The sequence below is a fragment of the Manacus candei genome, unplaced genomic scaffold (genome assembly GCF_025592945.1).
Source record: "Manacus candei isolate 608988 ecotype Guabito, Panama unplaced genomic scaffold, ASM2559294v1 h1tg000057l, whole genome shotgun sequence".
Taxonomy (NCBI): domain Eukaryota; kingdom Metazoa; phylum Chordata; class Aves; order Passeriformes; family Pipridae; genus Manacus; species Manacus candei.
The window spans coordinates 9,990,810-10,010,579 of NW_026138105.1; the positions used below are offsets into that span (position 1 = coordinate 9,990,810).

A 19,770-nucleotide genomic window follows, 5' to 3' on the forward strand; every position below is an offset into this window, starting at 1 on the left:
TTTATTGTCATACTAAAATAAATTACTTTCTGAAACGGTACTACAATCCTATTGCTATGAATTACTTTACCATTCTTGGTATCTTTAACCTAAACCTGAATTAAAACCTGTAACCTTTAAATTCCAAAACCTATTTAGTCTTATTTTAAAAAGGAAAATAACGAAGATAAATGAAGAACACCCTAGAAGATAAAACAATGACTAATAATTCACGTCCTCGAAGACATTTCTGAAACATGCCTTTTCAAACAAGTCCAGGAACAGTTCAAGCCATGAAAACTGCAGCAGATGTTATGCAGGCAAAGAACAGCTCACTGCCAAGGCTGGGTAAAATGATACGTTACCTCACTGAACAGAAAGAAGCCAAATCTACAAGTCATTTGTAAAACAGGTAAGAGAGGGGGACTCATTTCTTTGGCTGAAGAACAGAGTCCACTGTAAAGAATTAATGCAAATGAGGTCTCTAAACTAAAGCATCTAATAAAGCAGCTCTTTCCTCTATGTTCTCAGCCCAGTGATGTACATTGTCCTATGGTTTGATTTGCACGAGCAAGAGCTGTGCAGCGGTCTTGGTTCAACCCCACTCAGGTCTCAGTGCCAAAGAAACAGTGCTCAGTACTGATGGCTGGAATGTGTTCAATAATTTGTAGGGAGAGAAAGAAGTACAGAGAGAGAAGGAGGAGCTCTTAAAGAAACGCTGCTGTCGAGCTTTCTGGAATTTTAGCCAAACCCAGCTAGTGAAGCCAGATTTCTGTACAGGGAATGGTGACATTTGCTTGTCTGCAACATCCAGGGGTGTGAAGTGAACATAACTTGTATTACTGCAGTGAATATAACTTGTACTCTCCATTTGATTTTGTTCAGAAAAGACTGGTCACAGAGTGATGCATCAGGCTGTACTCCCATCTGCTCCTTGGTCTCTCCACTGAGACGTTGTCAAGTGTACCAAGTAGGTCAGTTGTGACAGTCTAGCTGTACCTTGGGCTCTTCTCAGCCTACAAGTGGATTTAGATCATTGGTTATCACTGCAGCTCTTCAACCTCTAGGAAAGCTGGGCACGAGACTACATGTACAGATTCTGATTCTCCCAGTTAATGCATAAATGTGAACCTCTACAAAATCTTTACCTGCAGATTAATCCTCTGCAGCATTTCATCCCTAAAAGACAATTTTTTGCTTCCTTTCTCCTTTTTTTATCTCCTATTTTTCTTTCAGTGTGCTCTTCACCTTTTGCTCACTTCATGCCTTAAAGAACTTTATGAAATCCTACTCTCATCACATGCCCTCACATCAGTGCATCTATGAGAAGGATACACGTGTAGTTGACTTCAGTGCAAATTATCCAAGGAAAGCAGCCTATGCAACAAAAAAAAAAAAAAAAAACCAAACAGAATTTTTCCTAATGGAACTTCGTATCTCAGGCTACATTCAGTGCTCCCCCCTGTCCTAGACAGACAATTATCTCTCTTTATGCCCTAATTATTTCTAAACTTAAGTCTGAATCCTCTTGCTCTTTTGAATGGGAGATAGGTGCATAAACACCTGTTTAAGAATCTAGGCCTGGCTTATAAGTCTTCATCTTTCAATTTTTTGTGACCAAACTGCAAACTTCAGCTTTGTCAACCTTTTATATATCACAAACATTATCCATTTACTTTAAGAAATAAAAGGTTCTCTTAAAATTATCTCCAGCTTACATATCCATGAATAAATCACCTCCTGGTCAGTGATGATAACTTCATCTTGCCATTTGTGATCCAGAAAGCCTCAATATAAAAGGTAATTGCACTTCCTTAACAGTTCCATTCCCCTCTGTGCTTCAGTGATGAAATGAACTCCAACAGCAGGCAGGATTTTTGAGTTATGTTCTTTGTACTACGTCTAATACCAAGTGTGGATTTTTAGTCTTCTTTCCATGAAGCAGACACTGGAGTAGTGGTGTGAGTGTAGAAAGTCTGCAACAGCAGTTTGTTTTCATTCTAATAAAAGCTTTTAGGCGTGTCCAAGATATTTCAGTTTTATAAAAATAAGTAAATGTATGTTCCCTCCTTACTCCGTTGTACCAAAGGTGTCCCAATGGCTTCTAACCTCGAGAGGCTCAGGCAATCAGACACAACTTTTATAAGTAGACTCATGAAGTGCAAACAGCAAAGACTGGGCAGGTCAGAAAAGCACTCTTGGCTTATCCCTTACATTTAGTGGACATATTGAACCTATCTTAAAAAAACAAAGAGTTTACAAGTCAGACGGGTAATCTGAATCTTCCACATGGAAGTGCTACACAAACAAAACAATTCTTCAGCATGTCTTTGTCACTTTACCATTGGATTTCCACAAGTACAAAAGAAATTATTATTTTGTATTAGAGCAAGGGACTATCTTTATCTTTAGAAAATGGTTGATTTATCAAGGAAAAGAGTAACTGACTACAGTATGAAAAGTGGGATTGAATGCATACATGGAACAAGAAAGTAAAAATGTATCATTTTAACGTGAGCGAGTTTATAATAAAGCTGGTTAAACAGTGTAGATTTAGAGCCTGTTTAGTAATAACATAAAATGCTACTTATTTAATCTCTATAGGTAAAGACTCAGATACTGACACCATACCTTATAAACACTGTGTATCTGTACAAAAAAGTGTTTGTTTTCAGCCAAACTCATGCAAACATTTCCTCCTTTTATGTTTGTATTTCATACAGTTGGAGTGTTCAAATAAACAGCAGTGCCCACAGTGTGGTCTTGCTTTCACACTCACAAACTTTGTGGGTCTGGATAAGATGTTTAATCTCTCTGCCATCTCCTCCTTACTGGTAACATGTATTTTGTCTTGACTGTGCTTTACAGTCCCTTGGACTGCTGAGAAGTGCAATGGAATAATGCAGATTTATGCCAGTGCCACTGAGTACACAGTCGAGGTACTAATTAAGAGAACCAAACCCACGCAAGACTAAAACTAAGACATTTTATAAAATATTTCATTTAAAATCGGGATTTAAACTGACTTTAAATTTGATATATGGGGGTGGAATGAAAGATGTCAAAATTGAAGTGCTTGAGGCGTAGACTCAAAACTGAGAAAAAGAGAAAGAGAGGAAGGGGAGAGAGGACAGATCAGCATTACAGCTATTACAGTCTCTGTATTTATTTATGAAATAAAGAAACCCCAACACCTATTGTTTGATGGATTTTTTTTTTCAGAAGAGAGGCCCCTTTTGCTGAGATGTAAGACAAATTAACGTGATGAAACACTATTTCCTACATACATCATTGTATCACTTTTTCTTAAACTGTTGGGAAATATAGAAACTAATTGTATTAACCCCACATTGTCTAAATGAAGATTACCAAGTTTTCTATTTTTTCTATTTCTTCATATTTCCATTTTTTCTTTCCCTTATTCCATTCACCTTCCCTCTCTCTTCCCTTTATTTTAGTTTCCTTCAGTTTATTTTACATGCCTTTTTCTTTATTCTAGTTCCTCTACATTTCTTTATTTAGAATAAAAAACCCTTACAAGGGTGGATTTTTTTTTTTCTTCTCATCTTTCCTGAATTTTTTCAGTTTCTCCACCTTGTTCTAGTCCCTCCTTCATTCCTGGTCTCTTTTCTACTACCCATTTCCCACACTACTACAGAAACTGTGTTCTGTACTTGGTGACCTTCCCTTCCTTCCCGCAGCTACCACAATTTTTCTTTGAAACTGCTGCTCTGTTTCTAACTTTTTCTCCCTCTAGGGCTCTCTCATTTCTCCCTTCCTTTGTATCATTTGTTTTGTTTGCCGTACCCCAGCTCGAATCTCTGTTCCACTTTAACTTCCTCCATTTTCCATGCTTGTTTCTTTTCTCTCCTTCACCACCAACTGCAAACATATCTCACTGTCCCCTCGTGAAAAAGGTGATGCTTCAGCAGCCTGGCTCCCTTCTTCCAGCAGTTGGGGCTTGTTAGAGGTGTCCTGCCAACAGCTGGTTTCTGTCATTAACTCTGCCAGAGTCAGTTCAGCTCACGTTGCCATGGATGTAGCAACCAGCCACCCCACATTTCCTCTCTCACCCTCGTGCACCCCATAAATTTCCATCAGTGCTTCAAGTCACAGGTTTCTCTTTTAACTGCTGTGAAATATCATTATATATATATATATATTGTATATATATATATGGGTGGGTGACTCTCCAAAACACCACAGTTGCTTTCCAGCTGCCACGGGAGCCTCCTTAGTTCTGGCAACACAGGTTTTTCTGTAAATGAATTAACCATGTGGTTACATTTACTGTACCCTACCTCCAGTCTCCAAAAACCACAGTTCCCTGTAGTCCAGATTGCTGTTTTGTGAATCCTATGTCTGCTGTGATCACGAGGAGTCTCTCCACCAGGTTTCTTCCTAGTGCCATGATGAACTGCAGTCAGCTTCTCCATATGAAACCAAATATTCCCTTTTCATATGAAGGATGCCCAGGATCACACACTTGTCATGAATTTACACAGTGAGAGATGCTCTTTCCTTCCTCCTTTCAACACTTAGTGGATGAAGAACTGCATTTTTTAGCCGAATAAATAACACTAACAGGGCATTTAAAATGTCAAGTGTCGTATTTCTTCTTGCTGATCACTTGTTATCTCTGACTGTTGTCAAACAAAAGATATTGAGGAAATTCATTACAATAAGAGTATCTTCCACAAGCAGTTTGATTTATGACCATGATGATTATAACTAAAATTCTGTATGTTTGTATATCTCTCCTTACCAGTGTATAGGTCATGCCACTTTGGTATAGTTTTCTTTTTCCACACTGGTTTAATTAGCTTTCCTGCTGGACCCACACCACTGTATCAGTACATGTGGTTGTCCCTTCCTCCTTTCTGGTATTGAAGGAAAAAAAAATGAAAGGATAAAACAACCGTCAGAGCTTTTTTTGAATAAATAGCAAAATTCTGAGACTAGAGGTACTTATGAACCAGTGATATTTTGATTTGCATAAAGAAAAAATTAATTGAACTGCAAAACCCAGAGTCTCATTTACTGTTTCTAAAAAATATTTTAAGAGTGGAAATAAGAAACATCAAATTAGACATACTGTGGAGTTGGAGGTTATAAACCAAAAGAGGGAGTACTGCTTCTCTTCCTTTGGTTGTATTGCCTATACTGGCATCATTTTGCTCATTATAAATAATTATTCTGGCTATCTCGAACATTTTATTATTTCTTGCCCTATTTCTTCTCTATCTGAACTTTTCCACATTTTTAAACTAGACACTCCTCATACAGGGGAACTAGATGAGTTTTTCATCAAGGAAGTTTCTAAGCAGTAATTTGCCCGCTAAAGGGCACTGTTTACTGCAGTAGAAAAGGAATCTCTTCTTTTCCTGTGTAGGTTATACTTAAGGCTGAGCTAAAAATCTAAAATGATTGACTTTAAAGGCTGGCTTTCTTAGTCAAAAACTACTGCTTGCTCAATTAATACATATAGATTATTTCCTTTATATTTTTTTTAGCAACTCTACGTTAGAACAGTGACAATTTAACAAGAAAAAGACTGCACACATGTGTCTTTAAGAGAGAGTGGAAAGGAAGGTGTCTGCCCTGTTCAGGCAGGGAGATCTGCTCTCCAGGTTGTACAAACAGCATGAAGAGTAACACCATAAAACACAAAAGGTCACAGGGCAGACAGCTTGGGGCACTGGGAGAACAGCTCTCCGAGCCGTGGTGTGCAGGGAAGCAGGTCGTCCTGACATGCGGATAAACCTGTGGACTGCATCTCCCATGTCGCTGTTGTATCGCTGATGGAAGACATGTAACCAAGGCATGGGCGCCTGCAGCTCCAGCGAACCTCCCTGCACTCAGACAATGGCTCCGCTGTATTGTCTGCGGCCGCTGGGTTTGAATCTTATTCATTTGCGTCACACAAATTAGTGAGATTTGTGCACTCTGACCTGCTGCCCCAAAGGCAGCCGCCCCGCCTGATCCCCATCCACCCTGGCGCTGGTGAGTGATTTCACCTCCTGTGACCATGTCTGCCAGATGCTGCCGGTTGTCTCTCATTGACCCGCAGATGGCTGGGGAGCACGATGGCTCCCTGGGGACACCGCGCCGAGCGGTCCACGCTCCAGCTGCGGCCTGGCCATGAGTGACTGCGCCAGGGTGACCTGCACCAGGAACAGCCGGACAAAGGCACGGTGTGACCCGCACAGGGCAGGGCCTGGTGGCACCCGGGGCTCTGCCAGTGCCAACCGGGTCCTGAGGCTGCCACAGCACCGGAGGGAGAAGGGGCTCGAACAGAGGCAGCCGTGGTTGTTCTGTCAGGGGAAGGGATGATCCCCACTCCATGGGTTATGTGACAGCAGCTCTGCCACACAAGTGAGGGGCAGTGACACATGAGGGACAGTGCCACACAAGTGAGGGACAGTGCCACAGGAGCAAGAGGCAATGACACACAAGTGAGAGGCAGTGCCACATGGGCAGTGCCATATTAGTGGCAGTAACACACACGCGAGGGGCAGTGCCACAGGAGTGAGGGTCAGCGACACACGGGCGAGGGGCAATGACACATGGGCGAGGGGCAGTGCCACAGGAGTGAGAAGCAGTGCCACAGGAGGGAGGAGCAGCGCCACAGAAATGAGGGGCACAGGGGTGAAGAATGGTGACACACGAGTTGAGGGGCAGTGCCACACGGGCAGTGTCACACAAAGGGCAGTGCCACGGGGCCGAGGGTCAGTGACACATGGGCAATGTCACACGAGGGTCGGTGCCACACAAGCAGTGTCACACAAGGGGCAGTGCCACATGGGCAGTGTCACACGAGGGTCGGTGCCACACAAGGGTCGGTGTCACACAGGCAGTGCCACACAACGGGCAGTGTCACACAAAGGGAAGTGTCACACAGGCAGTGCCACACGAGGGTCGGTGTCACACAGGCAGTGCCACACAAAGGGCAGTGTGACACAAAGGGCAGTGTGACACAAAGGGCAGTGTGACACAAAGGACAGTGTCACACAAATGGCAGTGTCACACGGCCAGTGCCACGCAAGGGTCGGTGTCTCACCGTCGATATCCCAGCTCTCCCCTCGCTCCCCTCAGCGGCGGCAGCGCGGGAAGCGCCGCGCGCGCGCCCTAGCCCCGCCCCGCTCTGGCCCCGCCCCGCCCCGCAGCGCACGTGGCACCCTCGCTCGCGCTGGTCACGTGACGCGGGCCCCGGGTGTTCCCCCGCCCCTCCCCGTCTGACCCCGTCTCTCCCGTCTGGTCAATAGCGGGCGGCGCATGCGCGGGCAGCGCACCCCGCCCCCTCCGCCCTCCCTCGGCCCGGCTCCCCCCACCCTATATAAGGCGCGCGCGGCGGGGTCCCCGCTCCGCAGTGCGCGTGGGCGGCGCGGCGGCTCCGCGCGCCCCTGGGACCCCCCGCGGCCCCGCCGGCGCCATGAGCTCGGGGACCCCCTACATCGGCAGCAAGATCAGCCTCATCTCCAAGGCGCAGATCCGCTATGAGGGCATCCTCTACACCATCGACACCGAGAACTCCACCGTGGCGCTGGCCAAGGGTGAGGCGGGGCCCTGCGGAGGGCGCGGGCGGGCCTAGGCCGGCGCGGGCGGAGGGGACGCGGCGGGGGCCGCCGTGCCCCGAACAATGAGCGCGGCCCGGGGCCCGCCCGCCCCGAGCCCCCGGCGCTGCTGCTCCCCGTGAGTCAGCACTGGCAGGGGCCGCGGCAGAGGGGCGGGCAGGGCCCGGGGTGCTCGCCTCGCACGGGGGGTTCCCGGGGAAAACGCTGCCCGCAGCGCCGGCTCCCCGTGCCATTGTCGGGGCCGGGGAGGGGACGCTCCCTGTCGCCGTGCGGGGCTCGGCTCCGCCGTGCCTGGCTGTAATGTCGGGGCTCGGCTCCAGCAGGGCCCAGGCCGGCGCTGGGGAGAGCGGAGTTGGTGTGGATGTGTCTTTGTTCGTGCCGTGATCGATAGCTGGACTCTGCTCAGGTGAGGAGAGTGGGAGCGCTGCGGGGCACCCGCACATGGGTCTGGCCCTGCCGACCTTGCAGGCTCCTCATCGGGGCTTTGCATCTTGTTTCCCTGTAGAAATACTGATCTTTATCTTCTCCTTAAGTGGTGTCATTTGGATCCAGTCGTCACCTGTGCTGGGAACTCCCATCTTTCCTCTCAGCAAAACCTGTCTTGTCTTGTTCAGTCTCTCAGACATGATCTTATTTCTGCGCTGCTTTTCATGTCCAGCTTGGCTTCTCCAGCTAACGTGCATCAGCCCTTTCTTTCCCTGAGTTTTGTCCTTCCTTGTGCCGGGAAGTTCACGCGTTCTTCATTGCCTTCAACCACCCATCCGGGTTGTCCACAAAACAAACACCTTTTGTTTTGAAAGGCTACTTGGTGGCAGGAGACACTGACTTGCCAGATTCACAACTACCCTCAAGGCAGCCTCTGTCGCACTGTTTATCCTGTATAATGATGTTTATGTGATGTTAGGCACTATTTGACACCTATTAGAGTGTATTCTGAAATTAAAAACGTGAGCTTTCTCAAGTTTGCTTTTGCTCTAGGAGTGCAGCTGTTTATTTAACTGTACAAATGGAGCTGTTTATGTTAGTGCTTTGCTCAAAGTACTTCAGAGGTTGCTGGAAGGATGCAGTTCCTTTCCTGTACGTGCAGGAAGGTCTTCACCTTGACCCAGCAGCAAGTAGAAATGGTTCCTCACATAGTTCTGCCTTACACAGAGCACTTGCTACTTCAGAGCTGAAGTGGTATGTTTCAAAAGCATGTGTGATTAAAGCGCTTTGTGATGTAAGTGCGTGCTCTGGATAAGATTTCTGGCAGTTCTTGTATTTATTGGTTTCTTAGTGTTCAGTTTTTGATGAACTGGAATGCCTAAGAAGTAGTTCTTATGATAGATGGAGAATATAATTTGTCCCCACTTGAAGTACTGCTCTATGAACTTCACAGCACAAACCCTGCTTTTCATTTTAGCTCAGAGGGGTTTTTCAAATTTAGAGGCTCTGTACCAAAATTAGGGTCAGAATTATGAACGCAGCAACAGTGTTGAATTTGGGAACAGCAGTATCAGCCCTGGGGGGTGGGGGACAGTGGTTTAAAACTCTGAAGGGTTAGAAGAGCCATGAATTACTGACATGCAGTTAAAGTAAAGTAAATTGTTCTTAAGCCCTGGGTGCAATTGCTTAAGGCTTAAACAGCTTCAGTGTGTGACATAAGTGCCACTGTCTTGACTTCTATCATTCCAGTGACATAGAGAAAAATGTAGGTTGAAAGAGACCTCAGGAAGGAATCTGGTTTAGCTCCTCACTCAAAGGCAGGCTAACTTCTATTGATTTATATTTGTTAAATCTTAACACATGCACAGTATCTTAAATGCTGGAGATTCCACGTGTTAATTAATCACTACCAGAAAGTCATCTGCCTTGTTAGATTCTGAACTTAAATTGCAAACAAAGGAAGCTTAGGCCCATTATTGTCCTGTCAGCAGTGAACACCAGAAACTTCCTCCCCCTCCTGTAGAAGTCTGAAGAAATTGGACTGTTTGAGCAAGAAATATCCACGTAAGCTCTGCTTTCCAGACATCCAGTCACTCTTGTTATGCTTCTTGCCCCTTCAGAGGTCTAGCTCAACAGCCCCTACATGAGTAGTAACTGCATTGTAAAATACGAGCTGCAGTGGTGTGGGATTGATTTCCTGCTCATCTGTAAGCAATAGTCACTAACTCCGTGGGAGACAGCCCTTCCCACCTCTGCAGGAACTTAAGCTGCACAAAGCTGCACTTTGTGCTGTCCCAGAAACAGTTAAACATTTCAGGTGCAGGGACAGGCAAGTTCAACTCCTACAGCTCTCTCACATGCCCTCAATGCTGTTTTGTCTACAACGAGGACATGGTTTTCCACCTTTTTAGTTAGAAACCTTGGGACCAGCCAAGTCAGAGGCTGCTTGGAGAGCCTTGGGCTTTGCAGGTCATGTGTTTGTTCATGTGGAAGTTGATGGGCTGATTGTGGTGCTTTCCAAGTTTGCCCTGGGATGCTGCAGTAGTCCCTGGATACCCTTAGCATGTCTTGCCGTGAACTGTGTGCTGTAATAATCTGATCTTGAGCCGGGGTGTCAGTGGTACAGTTCATGTCCAAAAGGCCACAAGCATTTATTTCAGTTTATAATCTGCTTCTAGTTGACTGGGTTACAGCAGTAATATGATCAAACAACAGCTGGAGATCTAAAATAACTTGGAGAGGTTATTTACCCTAGGAATTCGTGGAAGATGGCCATTCAAAGGAAGTGAATGACAGCTTGTCCTTGCACCAGGGAAGATGCCCTTCCTGTTAGGTGCCAGCTGAGGTGCTGTGCAGTGTGGTAGGGACAGTCTGGCACTGACCTGCTCCTTGGGAGCTCACCTACGTACTAAGAGGGGTGAAAAGCACTTGCAGCACTAACTGCTACTTGGGTGGATGTACCACCTGGATACAGCTGCTCATCTCAGAACAGGACTCTTGAGAATCCCTGCCTACAAGTGCCAACACTCCTAGTAAGTTAGTAGCAGTATGGTGTGCCAGGGATGCTCAGCACACTGGGGTTCAGTGGATCCACTTTTAGTGCCCTTTTTCCAGGGAAGCTGTGGTGTCCCCTGTCATCCACATGGCAGGGCTGTCTGTACTTGTATCATTCCAGCTGTGCACTGGGAGTGGCAGCTGGCTGGCATGTCACCACAGACTGTGCCATGGCAGGTGCTTGTGAAAGGTCTTTTAAGGATGGAATTTGTAAAGGTACTGCAGGAATTGTGGCGTGTCCTGGCAGAGAGGTTTCAGTATTTCTGTGGTAACCTGTTAGAAGCAATTGATGGAACTCCAGTGCAGAATTCTTCCATTGGCAGACAATGTGCATAAACCAATATGTGCTGGTGTTTATCCAAACTGGCAAGGCCTCATGAAGACAAAGCAGCTAGACTAGTGAACTGGGTGAGCTTCTGTAACTTGGGGCTGAAGTTTCAAGCTTTCACATGTCGGTGTTTAATACAACTATACCATGTACTTTCCTGCGCCAACAGTCCAGTAAATCAGTCTGACTTCTTCACCATTAATGGCTCAAATTAATTTATGTTTTTACCTGGTAGCTGCCACAGTCAGCTGAAGCCTTCTTTCCACTCTGAGGTGTAACATCATTGGTTACTGCCTGCTCAAGTGTCCTGATAGCTGGGACTCAGTAAAGCCTCCCCAGGCACTGAGGTTTTAGGTTTATCACTAAAAACTTGCTTTATAGTCATATTAATCATAAAAATGGTGACATGGAGTAGAGAGGAAATTTTAATAGGAAGTTATCATTGATAAAACTTTATCTGCATAATAAATATATGAAAACAAAGGCGCAAATTTGAGCTCTGAAGCCTTCTAAGATTTCCCCCTGCTGCTTTAGGGGCCTCTCCCCTAGTGTGTTGCAGTTGTCTGGAGCTGAATGCCTGCATGAGACAGGTGCTGGGGAGGGAAGGGGAGTATGGCAGTACAGCACTGTGAGTGAGTCCTTGGGTGTGGAGTAGGATTCTTCACTCCAGCTGGTCTACGGTCTTTACCTTCACAGCTTGATATAAACAAAACTGTTTATGCAGACTGCTGAAAAAGTTGGCATTTGAGGGAACAGATGTGCGAGAGGGAGATTCAGGGTTCTGGAGGTAACCTCTGTTGTTGTTGTTTTTACACTTGGCAAGTGTTACAGGAGTACTTTTTAATTGCATAAATCTTAACTTGCTCGGTGCTGCAGTGGTAACCCTGCACTAACGGTCATTTCCCAATGCTCCAGTGCGATCCTTCGGTACCGAGGACCGGCCCACAGACAGACCGGCTCCTCCGAGAGAAGAAATCTATGAATACATTATTTTTCGAGGAAGTGACATCAAAGACATCACTGTCTGTGAACCTCCAAAAGCTCAACATACTCTGCCACAAGATCCTGCCATTGTCCAAGTAAGTTAGCCCAAAGCGTTGCTATAAAGCTGTGATAAAACATTGGTGTTGGAGGACTGGATTTTGGTGAAAACTTATAAAAATGAAGGCCAGTCAGTGTCTCCAGGAATCTTCAGATTGTTTGAAGCATCCTGAATTTTGTTATAATGTTTAAAATAGCAGCAGCATTAAAGACTTCAGTCAACAAAAGCCAGAACTAGCTGAGAATGCAGGAAAATCATAAAGAGGTAAACTAACCCTTCTGAGCATTTGCTTAAGCTTTAGTATTGCTGTACGTGAAGTAGAGAATCACTGCCAAAGCAAGTTGACTTCTGGACACTGTAAATGGAAATGTACTTTGTCTTGTTACAGTCTTCACTGGGCTCTGCCTCTACATCATCCTTTCAGCCACATGTGCCTTACAGCCCGTTTAGAGGTATGCCACCTTACAGCCAGCTTGCTGCCACCTCTTTGCTTAGCCAGCAGTATGCAGCTTCCTTAGGTTTAGGTAAGTAACAACTTTACTTGCTAGAATAAAGGTTCAGTCCTTGTAATGCACCTACTGTGAAAACAACAGTGACCAATACCCTACTCCTTGCCAAGTGTCAGGCTGTGAATAAGTAGTTAACTTTGTGCAATGATTGTACTACAAGGAGGCCTGTGTTTCACTTACACGTGCACACACACACACACATGCACAGGAAAGAAACAAAATAAATAGCTCAAGTTTCTTTCTGAAAGTAATGTGAATACCTAACAGTTGAGGCCAGTTCATTTTTAATCTGACACACCTTACATGTGCATCACATGTAAAAAGAACTTGTATTCCCAGAGAGGACTGTAAATAAACTGCTCTGGTGCTGTTCTAGAGATTCTTGTACCTCTTTCCAAGTCCTTCAGATGTTTCACTACCTAGTATCTTATCCATATATCTTTGCTCTCTCTTCTTCCCTCTATCTCTTCAGAGAAATTGGTAAGCCCTCCAGCATCAGCAGCTGCTTCCAGCCCTAGTTCTTCTCCGTCTCCACAACCTGTTTCAGAGCCTGACATGTCTTCAGAGCCCCATCAGCTCTCTTCCAAGGGTAACAGCAGTTTGAGGACTCCAAATATTTGGAAGAACTGCATGGCACTTGCAAACACTGTTCTTGTTAACCCCTCCTAGAATGATGGTGCTTATATGGGTAATGCCAGTAGAACTAGTTCTCAGCTTTTTTTGCCTTCCATTACATGAAATATTACTCCTCCTGTCCTAGAATTACCAATTAGAGAGACAGGAGAAAGGAAAAATCCATGGCAGTGGATCCTCTTGTGTAAGTATCAGGAGAGGGGTGAAGTTTAGTGATGTTAGTGTGCTGCATCCTGTCCAGGAACATGTCACCATAGGGATTGGGTGAGGAATGAATTAACCTTTCCTGGAAAGACAAGCACACTGCTTAAATTGTGGGTGGTCTTGTGGTTAGAGACCCAGGTGGTTTGAAAATTTAGGAGTGTTTCTGTGACTGAGGAAACATCAGGATAGATTTCCTGCATGATGGGGTGTTGTACCTTGTCCGCACTCCTACTTAGTAAAGCATGACTAACAGTAAGCAATTCCTGAGTCCTGGGTAGCTGAGATAACAGTTCTGGGTGCTTGCATCTGTGTGTAAAACATTTAAAGGAGGCTGAGTAGAGATACTAGACTGACCATCCTCAGAGCAGAGAGACCAGGTGCAGCCTGCATTTAAACATGGTAATTAGTTTCATCTGTTTTTAGCTTAAGCATGTATGCTTGTGTTGGCATGAAGCTTTTTACTCGCTCTCTGGTTTTGGCCATCTATCCGTTTCTCAGTATTCTGGCTAAACTTTGAAACTTTGTCATGTTAAACTTGCACACCAGCTTTTTCCTGCTGAATAATCCTTAGGATATGTCTGTCTTCCTTGCAAGTTTTCCAGGTGTACATTAACTGGGAACCTGCATGATGTAACCTACTGGGTATATCTCATGTGGACTTGGGTGACCCAGAAGTGTCAGTGGCTTGGTTTGTGTGTACTCTTCAGCTTTTCACTTTTCTTGCTCTTTTAATATATTCAGTTAAACTTTGCTTCCAAGCGGTTCTTATGCATAATTACATAAACCTGTAGTACTCCAAACCTTCTAATTAAACCTAGAATGCAGTGTTTCTTCTGAGTACTGAAGACTGTCACTTTTTAATATAATTGGTGTAAGGTATACCAAACCATGAAAAGTATTTACATGTTTTGTAGTGTGAATAAATAAGCCTGGATGGAAGAGCAACAGAAGTCTTGGTAACACTTTGGCCTTGACCAAGAAGGAATTTAAAAGGGTAACTTTGAGATCCTGGTCTGGTTTCAGGTTTTCTTTGTCTGAAAGCTCTAACAATAAGCAATGAATTTGAAGAACCTCTAAAAGCAGCTTACAAAAGGGGATATAGCTGAGGTGCTTAAGTGTTTGCTGCAAGACTTTTTTGACAAAGTGGGGAACTTGCTTGAACAGTTTCAAAATGATGGCTTTTTGTTTCAGATGTAACTGTTATCATATAAAGTACAATCCTGCATAACCAAGGATACACCTAGAAATTATATTTTGGTATAAACTGTCTGAGAGACTGACCTGGCTTGGTTATCTGATGTTTGTCTAACTTGGTTTAAGAAATAAAGGGGTAGATTTCCTGGTACTAAGGCTCTGGATTTGAGAGCCATGACTTGTGTGGCAGTGGTGCCTTACCTAGAGTATGTGGCACTGAAACTTAGCCTGTAATGATTCACACTCAAGGCTTTGAGTAATTCTTGACCAAACTGTTTCTCCATAGAAGTGGGCAGGGTTTGAGTGGTGTTGGCACGTTTTCCAAGAGGCACTTAGTCACTGGGATTTTTTCCAGGTGCTGGCTTTCCTTCTGTTCACCCAGTCCGCAAAAGCCCCATGGTGGAACAGGCTGTTCAGACCGGCCCAGTGGACAGTGTGAATTCCCCAAAGCTGCCCCCAGTGAAGGTGACTCCGGGGATTCCGCGCGGTGCCCGGCAGGTTCCGCCGGCCAACAGCAAGGCGAGCGGTACGTGAGCACCACCTCAGCTCTGAGGGCTGGATCGTGGCATCCTGCAGGGGTGCACTGCAGGACCGAGCTGCTTTGGGTTTGTTCTCCTGCTCCTTTATTAAGTTTATCCTTCTTGTTTAGTAGATACAGTTCAGGCAACACCTGTGCAAACCCAAGGACAGGTGAATGATGAGAACAGAAGACCTCAAAGGAGAAGATCGGGTAGGTTAAGCTGACACTGAACAGTCATGTTATCATCTAAAGGCAAGTGGTGGTAACTTCAGGGAAGGATTATCTGACAGAAGACTGAGAGCAAAATAAAGCTTGATAAGGCTTTGGGTATCCAGAGATGCTTCCTTAACAAAACTAGTTCTGGAGTGTTCAGAAGTTCAGAGTGTTTCAGGGACGGAATTCTAGCGGTCTTTCTAGAAAACTGAAGTTATGTTGTAAAAATCGATGCTGTGAGTTGGCAGCAGCAACTGGATTTCTCTGAAACCTCAAGTATTTTTACTGGAAAGGCCAGTCTTGTTTAAGACTTTCTGGAGTTTTTATAACAGAGAGGAACTATGGAGCTCTCACTTCCATAGAGCAGAGATCTTATCTCACAATGGCAGTTTAAGCACAGGTCAGAAGAAAGTGAAATTCAAGGAGATGTTTCTGCCCAAGCAAAATGAGAGAAGACAGGAAACAAAACTTCAGACTCTCAGGTCTTCAAACTAATTTGTGTGTAGAACAGTTTATAGCTTTTCCTAAAAGGAGTGGATAGTGTTTCAGTTGGAAACCAGAAGTACAATATGAAGTACAAGCTCCCTTTATGGGTAGATGAGCCTTGGGTGGATTTTCTGAAAGCTCCTCCTTTTTGCCATCGTAACAAGTCTGTAGGGTGGTTACAGTGCTGTGCTTGCAGGTGAAAGGCAGACAGGAAAGATAGTTTTCCCCACTTCCCTCAGATTTTCCTGCTGTAATAGCTGTTCTGACTTCCTCTCTGCGCTCTGGAAGGAGAGTCAGGTGCACTCTGTCTTAATGGTAAGACTGACATCCAGGAATGCTGCTCAGAAAGTTAAAGTGTTGCTGTAATATGTCTTCTACAGCCAAATTCAGAAGTTGCTTTCAAAGAGGTGTGGCCTAACCACAGGACTGGAAGCCAGAAACTCCTGAGTTCTATCCCTGGTTTCCTCTGGTCTTGAGCAAGTCATGTAACCTCCCTGTGCGTTACCCAGTGTTTAAACTCTCCTGCTTTCAGGAAACAGGAGAACCAGAAACCGTTCTAGAGGACAAAACAGACCAACTACTGTGAAGGAAAATACAATAAAGTTTGAAGGTGACTTTGACTTTGAAAGTGCAAATGCACAATTCAACAGAGAGGAACTTGATAAAGAATTCAAGAAGAAACTAAACTTTAAAGGTTTGTGTCTTCATTAAATATGAATTGCTGAGATAGTAAACACTGCATAGACAAACTCATTCTGAGAAACTGCATGATTACATCTCAAATCTTGTTTGAGGGAGCAAGAGAACAGATGGCTCTGCAGTGTGCCTCAAGGAAGTGTAATACATTTCATTATCTTCAGATGACAAAGCAGAGACGGGGGAAGAAAAAGGGGACCCTGGAGTGGCAACCCAAAACAATGATGGTAATGCAGAGGAGGATCTGCTGGGGCCCAACTGCTATTATGATAAATCCAAGTCTTTCTTTGACAACATTTCTTCAGAACTGAAATCGAGGTGAGTGTTTTCTAAAGGCTTGGTTTTTAAATGGAATTTTAGGCATAAAATTCTAAACATAATCTATATGACATGGTTTAAAAGTGTTTAAAATTTTCAGAATGCAAGAAATTCAGCAAAACAGGATTTAAAAGGGAGTATTGCCGTGCATTTGGTGGCTCACAAGTAATCCTAACCAGCCTTCATGCAGTGGGATCAAACAAAAAGCGTTTCAGCTCATAATGATGCACTTGCCTAAACGATGATACAGGAATTTCCAGTTTTGTTTCCCAGTACTGACTTTGAACCCATTGATTTTAAACAAATTCCTTATCTGGTTCGTGGGAGAGGAGGCATCAGGGTCATGCTGTGCTGAAGGTGCAGCTGGCAGACAGGAGTGAGCTAAGCCTGGAGCTGGGGCAGGGAGGAGGTCAGGTCTGGCTGTGGAAATGCATTAAGTTAAATGTTGGGAATATGAAGGGAAAAGCTTCAGCTTTCACTGCTGACACTGATGTTATCAAGTGCCTGGAGAAGTCAGACATCCCTTCAGTGTCAGCATGAGGGATTCCCTTGGCAGTGTTTCTGCAGAGGGCTTGAATGTGTGCGCTGCAGCTGGCTCTTGTTGCAACTCAGCTCAACGAAACTGGGGAGTTGAGGCTTCCTGGCTAAGTGAGCTGGTGGCTCTTGAATGTTTGTGTTGAACCTGAACACAGCCTTGTTCAGTTCCAGGCGCACCACGTGGGCTGAGGAAAGGAAGCTCAATACAGAGACGTTCGGAGTGTCTGGACGGTTCCTTCGTGGCCGCAGCTTTCGAGGTGGATTTCGAGGTGGAAGGGGGAGTGGAGCAGCGAGGAGAAACCAAACCACTCACAGAGCTGGTACTGGCAGAGTGTAACTTCAGAGGCAAGTGCTCTAGCAAGAGTAAATACTGTCTCTGAGCCAGGTTTGTCTCTTATTCCTTACCTGAACTGTCTGTGCAGCCTCTTTTGCTCTCCAGTCTCATGGATATATCAAGAATTGTTCCTTACTGGATCTGATTGATCTTTCTGAGGAGGATAGGAGTGATTTAACCTGGTGTTTAACATGCTGATTGTGCTGTTGATTTCTTGGGCTCACCTGTCTGAGAAAGCAGGAGCTGCTTGAGCTGATCCTTTCTAGCTAAGCATTTCATTTGATACAGGGGTGTGAGTTTTGCTGCTTTTATTTCTCTTGGGAGATGATCTCCATGATATCAAATCTAATTCTACCTCTTTTCCAAATAGGTTTGAACATCTCTCCTGAGAGGGTGAAACTGTACATAGAAAGAAAACAACCAACTGCTGCACTAACGTGGGAAAATGGTTCATATTGTTTACTGTCTCAGCTCAAGTGACAGAACTTCATGTACTACTGCTTATATTCTGGACTTATTTTTGGACCAGCAACAGTCAGCTGGAATATTCTTTGGAAGAGGGAATGTGTTCAGGGGTACCTTCTTCAGGGTGTCTTTTTTTTTTGTGTGTGTGTGTATTTTTTAAGTGCAGACTAACTTACACAGTTCTTCTTTCTGGGTCTCTCAAAGGCTGCTGTAGTCTAAGCTCAAAGTCAGACTCCTTTTCTGAACCCTGGAGAAGATAAATCATGTTGTTTTAACACGGAACCAAAGCTCACTCAAAATAAACCAGCTACAATTCGTTTTGTTCTGAGTAACCAAATGAATTCTTTGGTGCTGCTGGTCTCACAGTTCTTGGCAGCAGGTGTGAAGCAGCACTTGGTATCTGAAGGAATGGATTCCTGGTGCTGAGGAGTTGTGTATATTGTCACTTGGGAATACTGGAGTGTTGATCATGTAGTAGTGTAACTGACTGTACAGCTGTTTGTGAGCTGGTGCTGGGCTGGAGGTACTGCAGAACCGAGGCTTTCCCTCGAGCCTGAAGGGGGTTGGGAATGCCTCGGGGGCTTGGAGCTCCTGGATGGAGCATGGGGATAGCGTGTGGGACGGGAGCAGTGAGTGTCCCCTCGTGTGCTCAGTGCAGAGTTTTTGGCAGTGGAGACCCAAAGCTCTGACCTGTTGCCTCGGTTTGTACCTCGCTGGAGGCAGCACCAAATGCAAACAGTTCTCTGTACTCTAGTAGACTGTGGTGGAACACTTTGGAATGTTTTCATTCAGCTAGGGATGGAAGTCCATTATAATGAAGCTTAACAGATGGGCATGTTTAATTTCTTTCCTCTATACCCCCATACTGTAAATAGTTTAGTTGTTTTTTCTTTTGTTTTTAAAAATCTGTATGTGGGGAGAGGGCTGGGAGGGAGGGCTTACCTTTGTTTGCATGAATAAGTGGGTTAAATTGCTATAGGCATGTGTCCCGTTTTTGGTTGGTAGGGAATTTTGTTGAAAAAGCACCTTGATGACTGAACCCCTTACATAGCTCGAGTTTTTTAGTTATGCATTGACCTAGGTTACTGTAAAAGCTTGGATTTATTTTTGTAGGACTTTATTGCTAAGAATTAGAACATAGCAGTGGGGCTGCTCTTTGGAGTAATGTAAATTGTAATTATAATAAACATGTAAATGTTTAATGTTTCCCTCCACCTCTGTTCTGTGCATAGCTCAGTAACATCACTCCCTCCGGTAACTTGCCGGGTGCCTGTCCTTGGGGCTCTGTGCCAAGCTGGAGAAAACCTGGCTGCAGAGCTCTGGCAAGCCTGGGAAGTGCTACACAGCACTGGAAAAGGGCTCAAAACACCCAAATCCAGGCACTGCTCCTTGTTAATGTTGCCCTGGTTCCTGTGCTGGGGGATCAGCTTAATGAGGGTTCTGTTACCCCAGCCTGTGTGGAGATGAGTCCCTGGGCTGCTGGGGCTCACCTGGAGCCTGCTGCAAGTGCAGTGCTGCTGCTGCAGGACCTGGGCTCAGCTGTGAAACAAGGGGTGCTGAAGGGGCTCTGGAGCTGCTGAGAGCCTCTGCTTTCTCTGCTGCTGAAGCAGCCAGTGTGGCTCCAAGTGTGGAGATGGAATTGTGCTGCCAGTCCATTGCCCTGCCAGAGGTGGCTGAGGCAAACTGAGAAATCATCATTGCTCCTGTGTAATCACCACGTAACTGTGCCTTTTTATTTGAATGGCAGCAATTCCCTTGT

General features: G+C 45.1%; 1 protein-coding gene across 5 annotated transcripts; it reads left to right on the forward strand.

Moving 5' to 3' along the window:
• The first annotated feature begins 7,326 nt into the window (after positions 1-7,326).
• Positions 7,327-19,213, forward strand: LSM14B (LSM family member 14B). Of its 5 annotated transcripts, none has more exons than XM_051803477.1 (10): positions 7,328-7,532; positions 11,776-11,939; positions 12,291-12,426; positions 12,884-13,000; positions 14,798-14,968; positions 15,095-15,172; positions 16,194-16,355; positions 16,522-16,675; positions 17,378-17,557; positions 17,917-19,213. In XM_051803477.1, the coding sequence occupies exons 1-9, from the start codon at positions 7,412-7,414 to the stop codon at positions 17,547-17,549; spliced, it is 1,275 nt and encodes a 424-aa protein (XP_051659437.1). In that variant the 5' UTR covers positions 7,328-7,411; the 3' UTR covers positions 17,550-17,557; positions 17,917-19,213. The 5 variants fall into 5 exon arrangements, with proteins under 5 accessions (XP_051659438.1, XP_051659439.1, XP_051659437.1 ...); XM_051803475.1 differs by having other exon boundaries at positions 7,329-7,532; positions 15,092-15,172; XM_051803480.1 differs by lacking the exon at positions 7,328-7,532 and adding an exon at positions 7,738-7,959 and having other exon boundaries at positions 15,092-15,172.
• Positions 19,214-19,770: the final 557 nt, after the last annotated feature.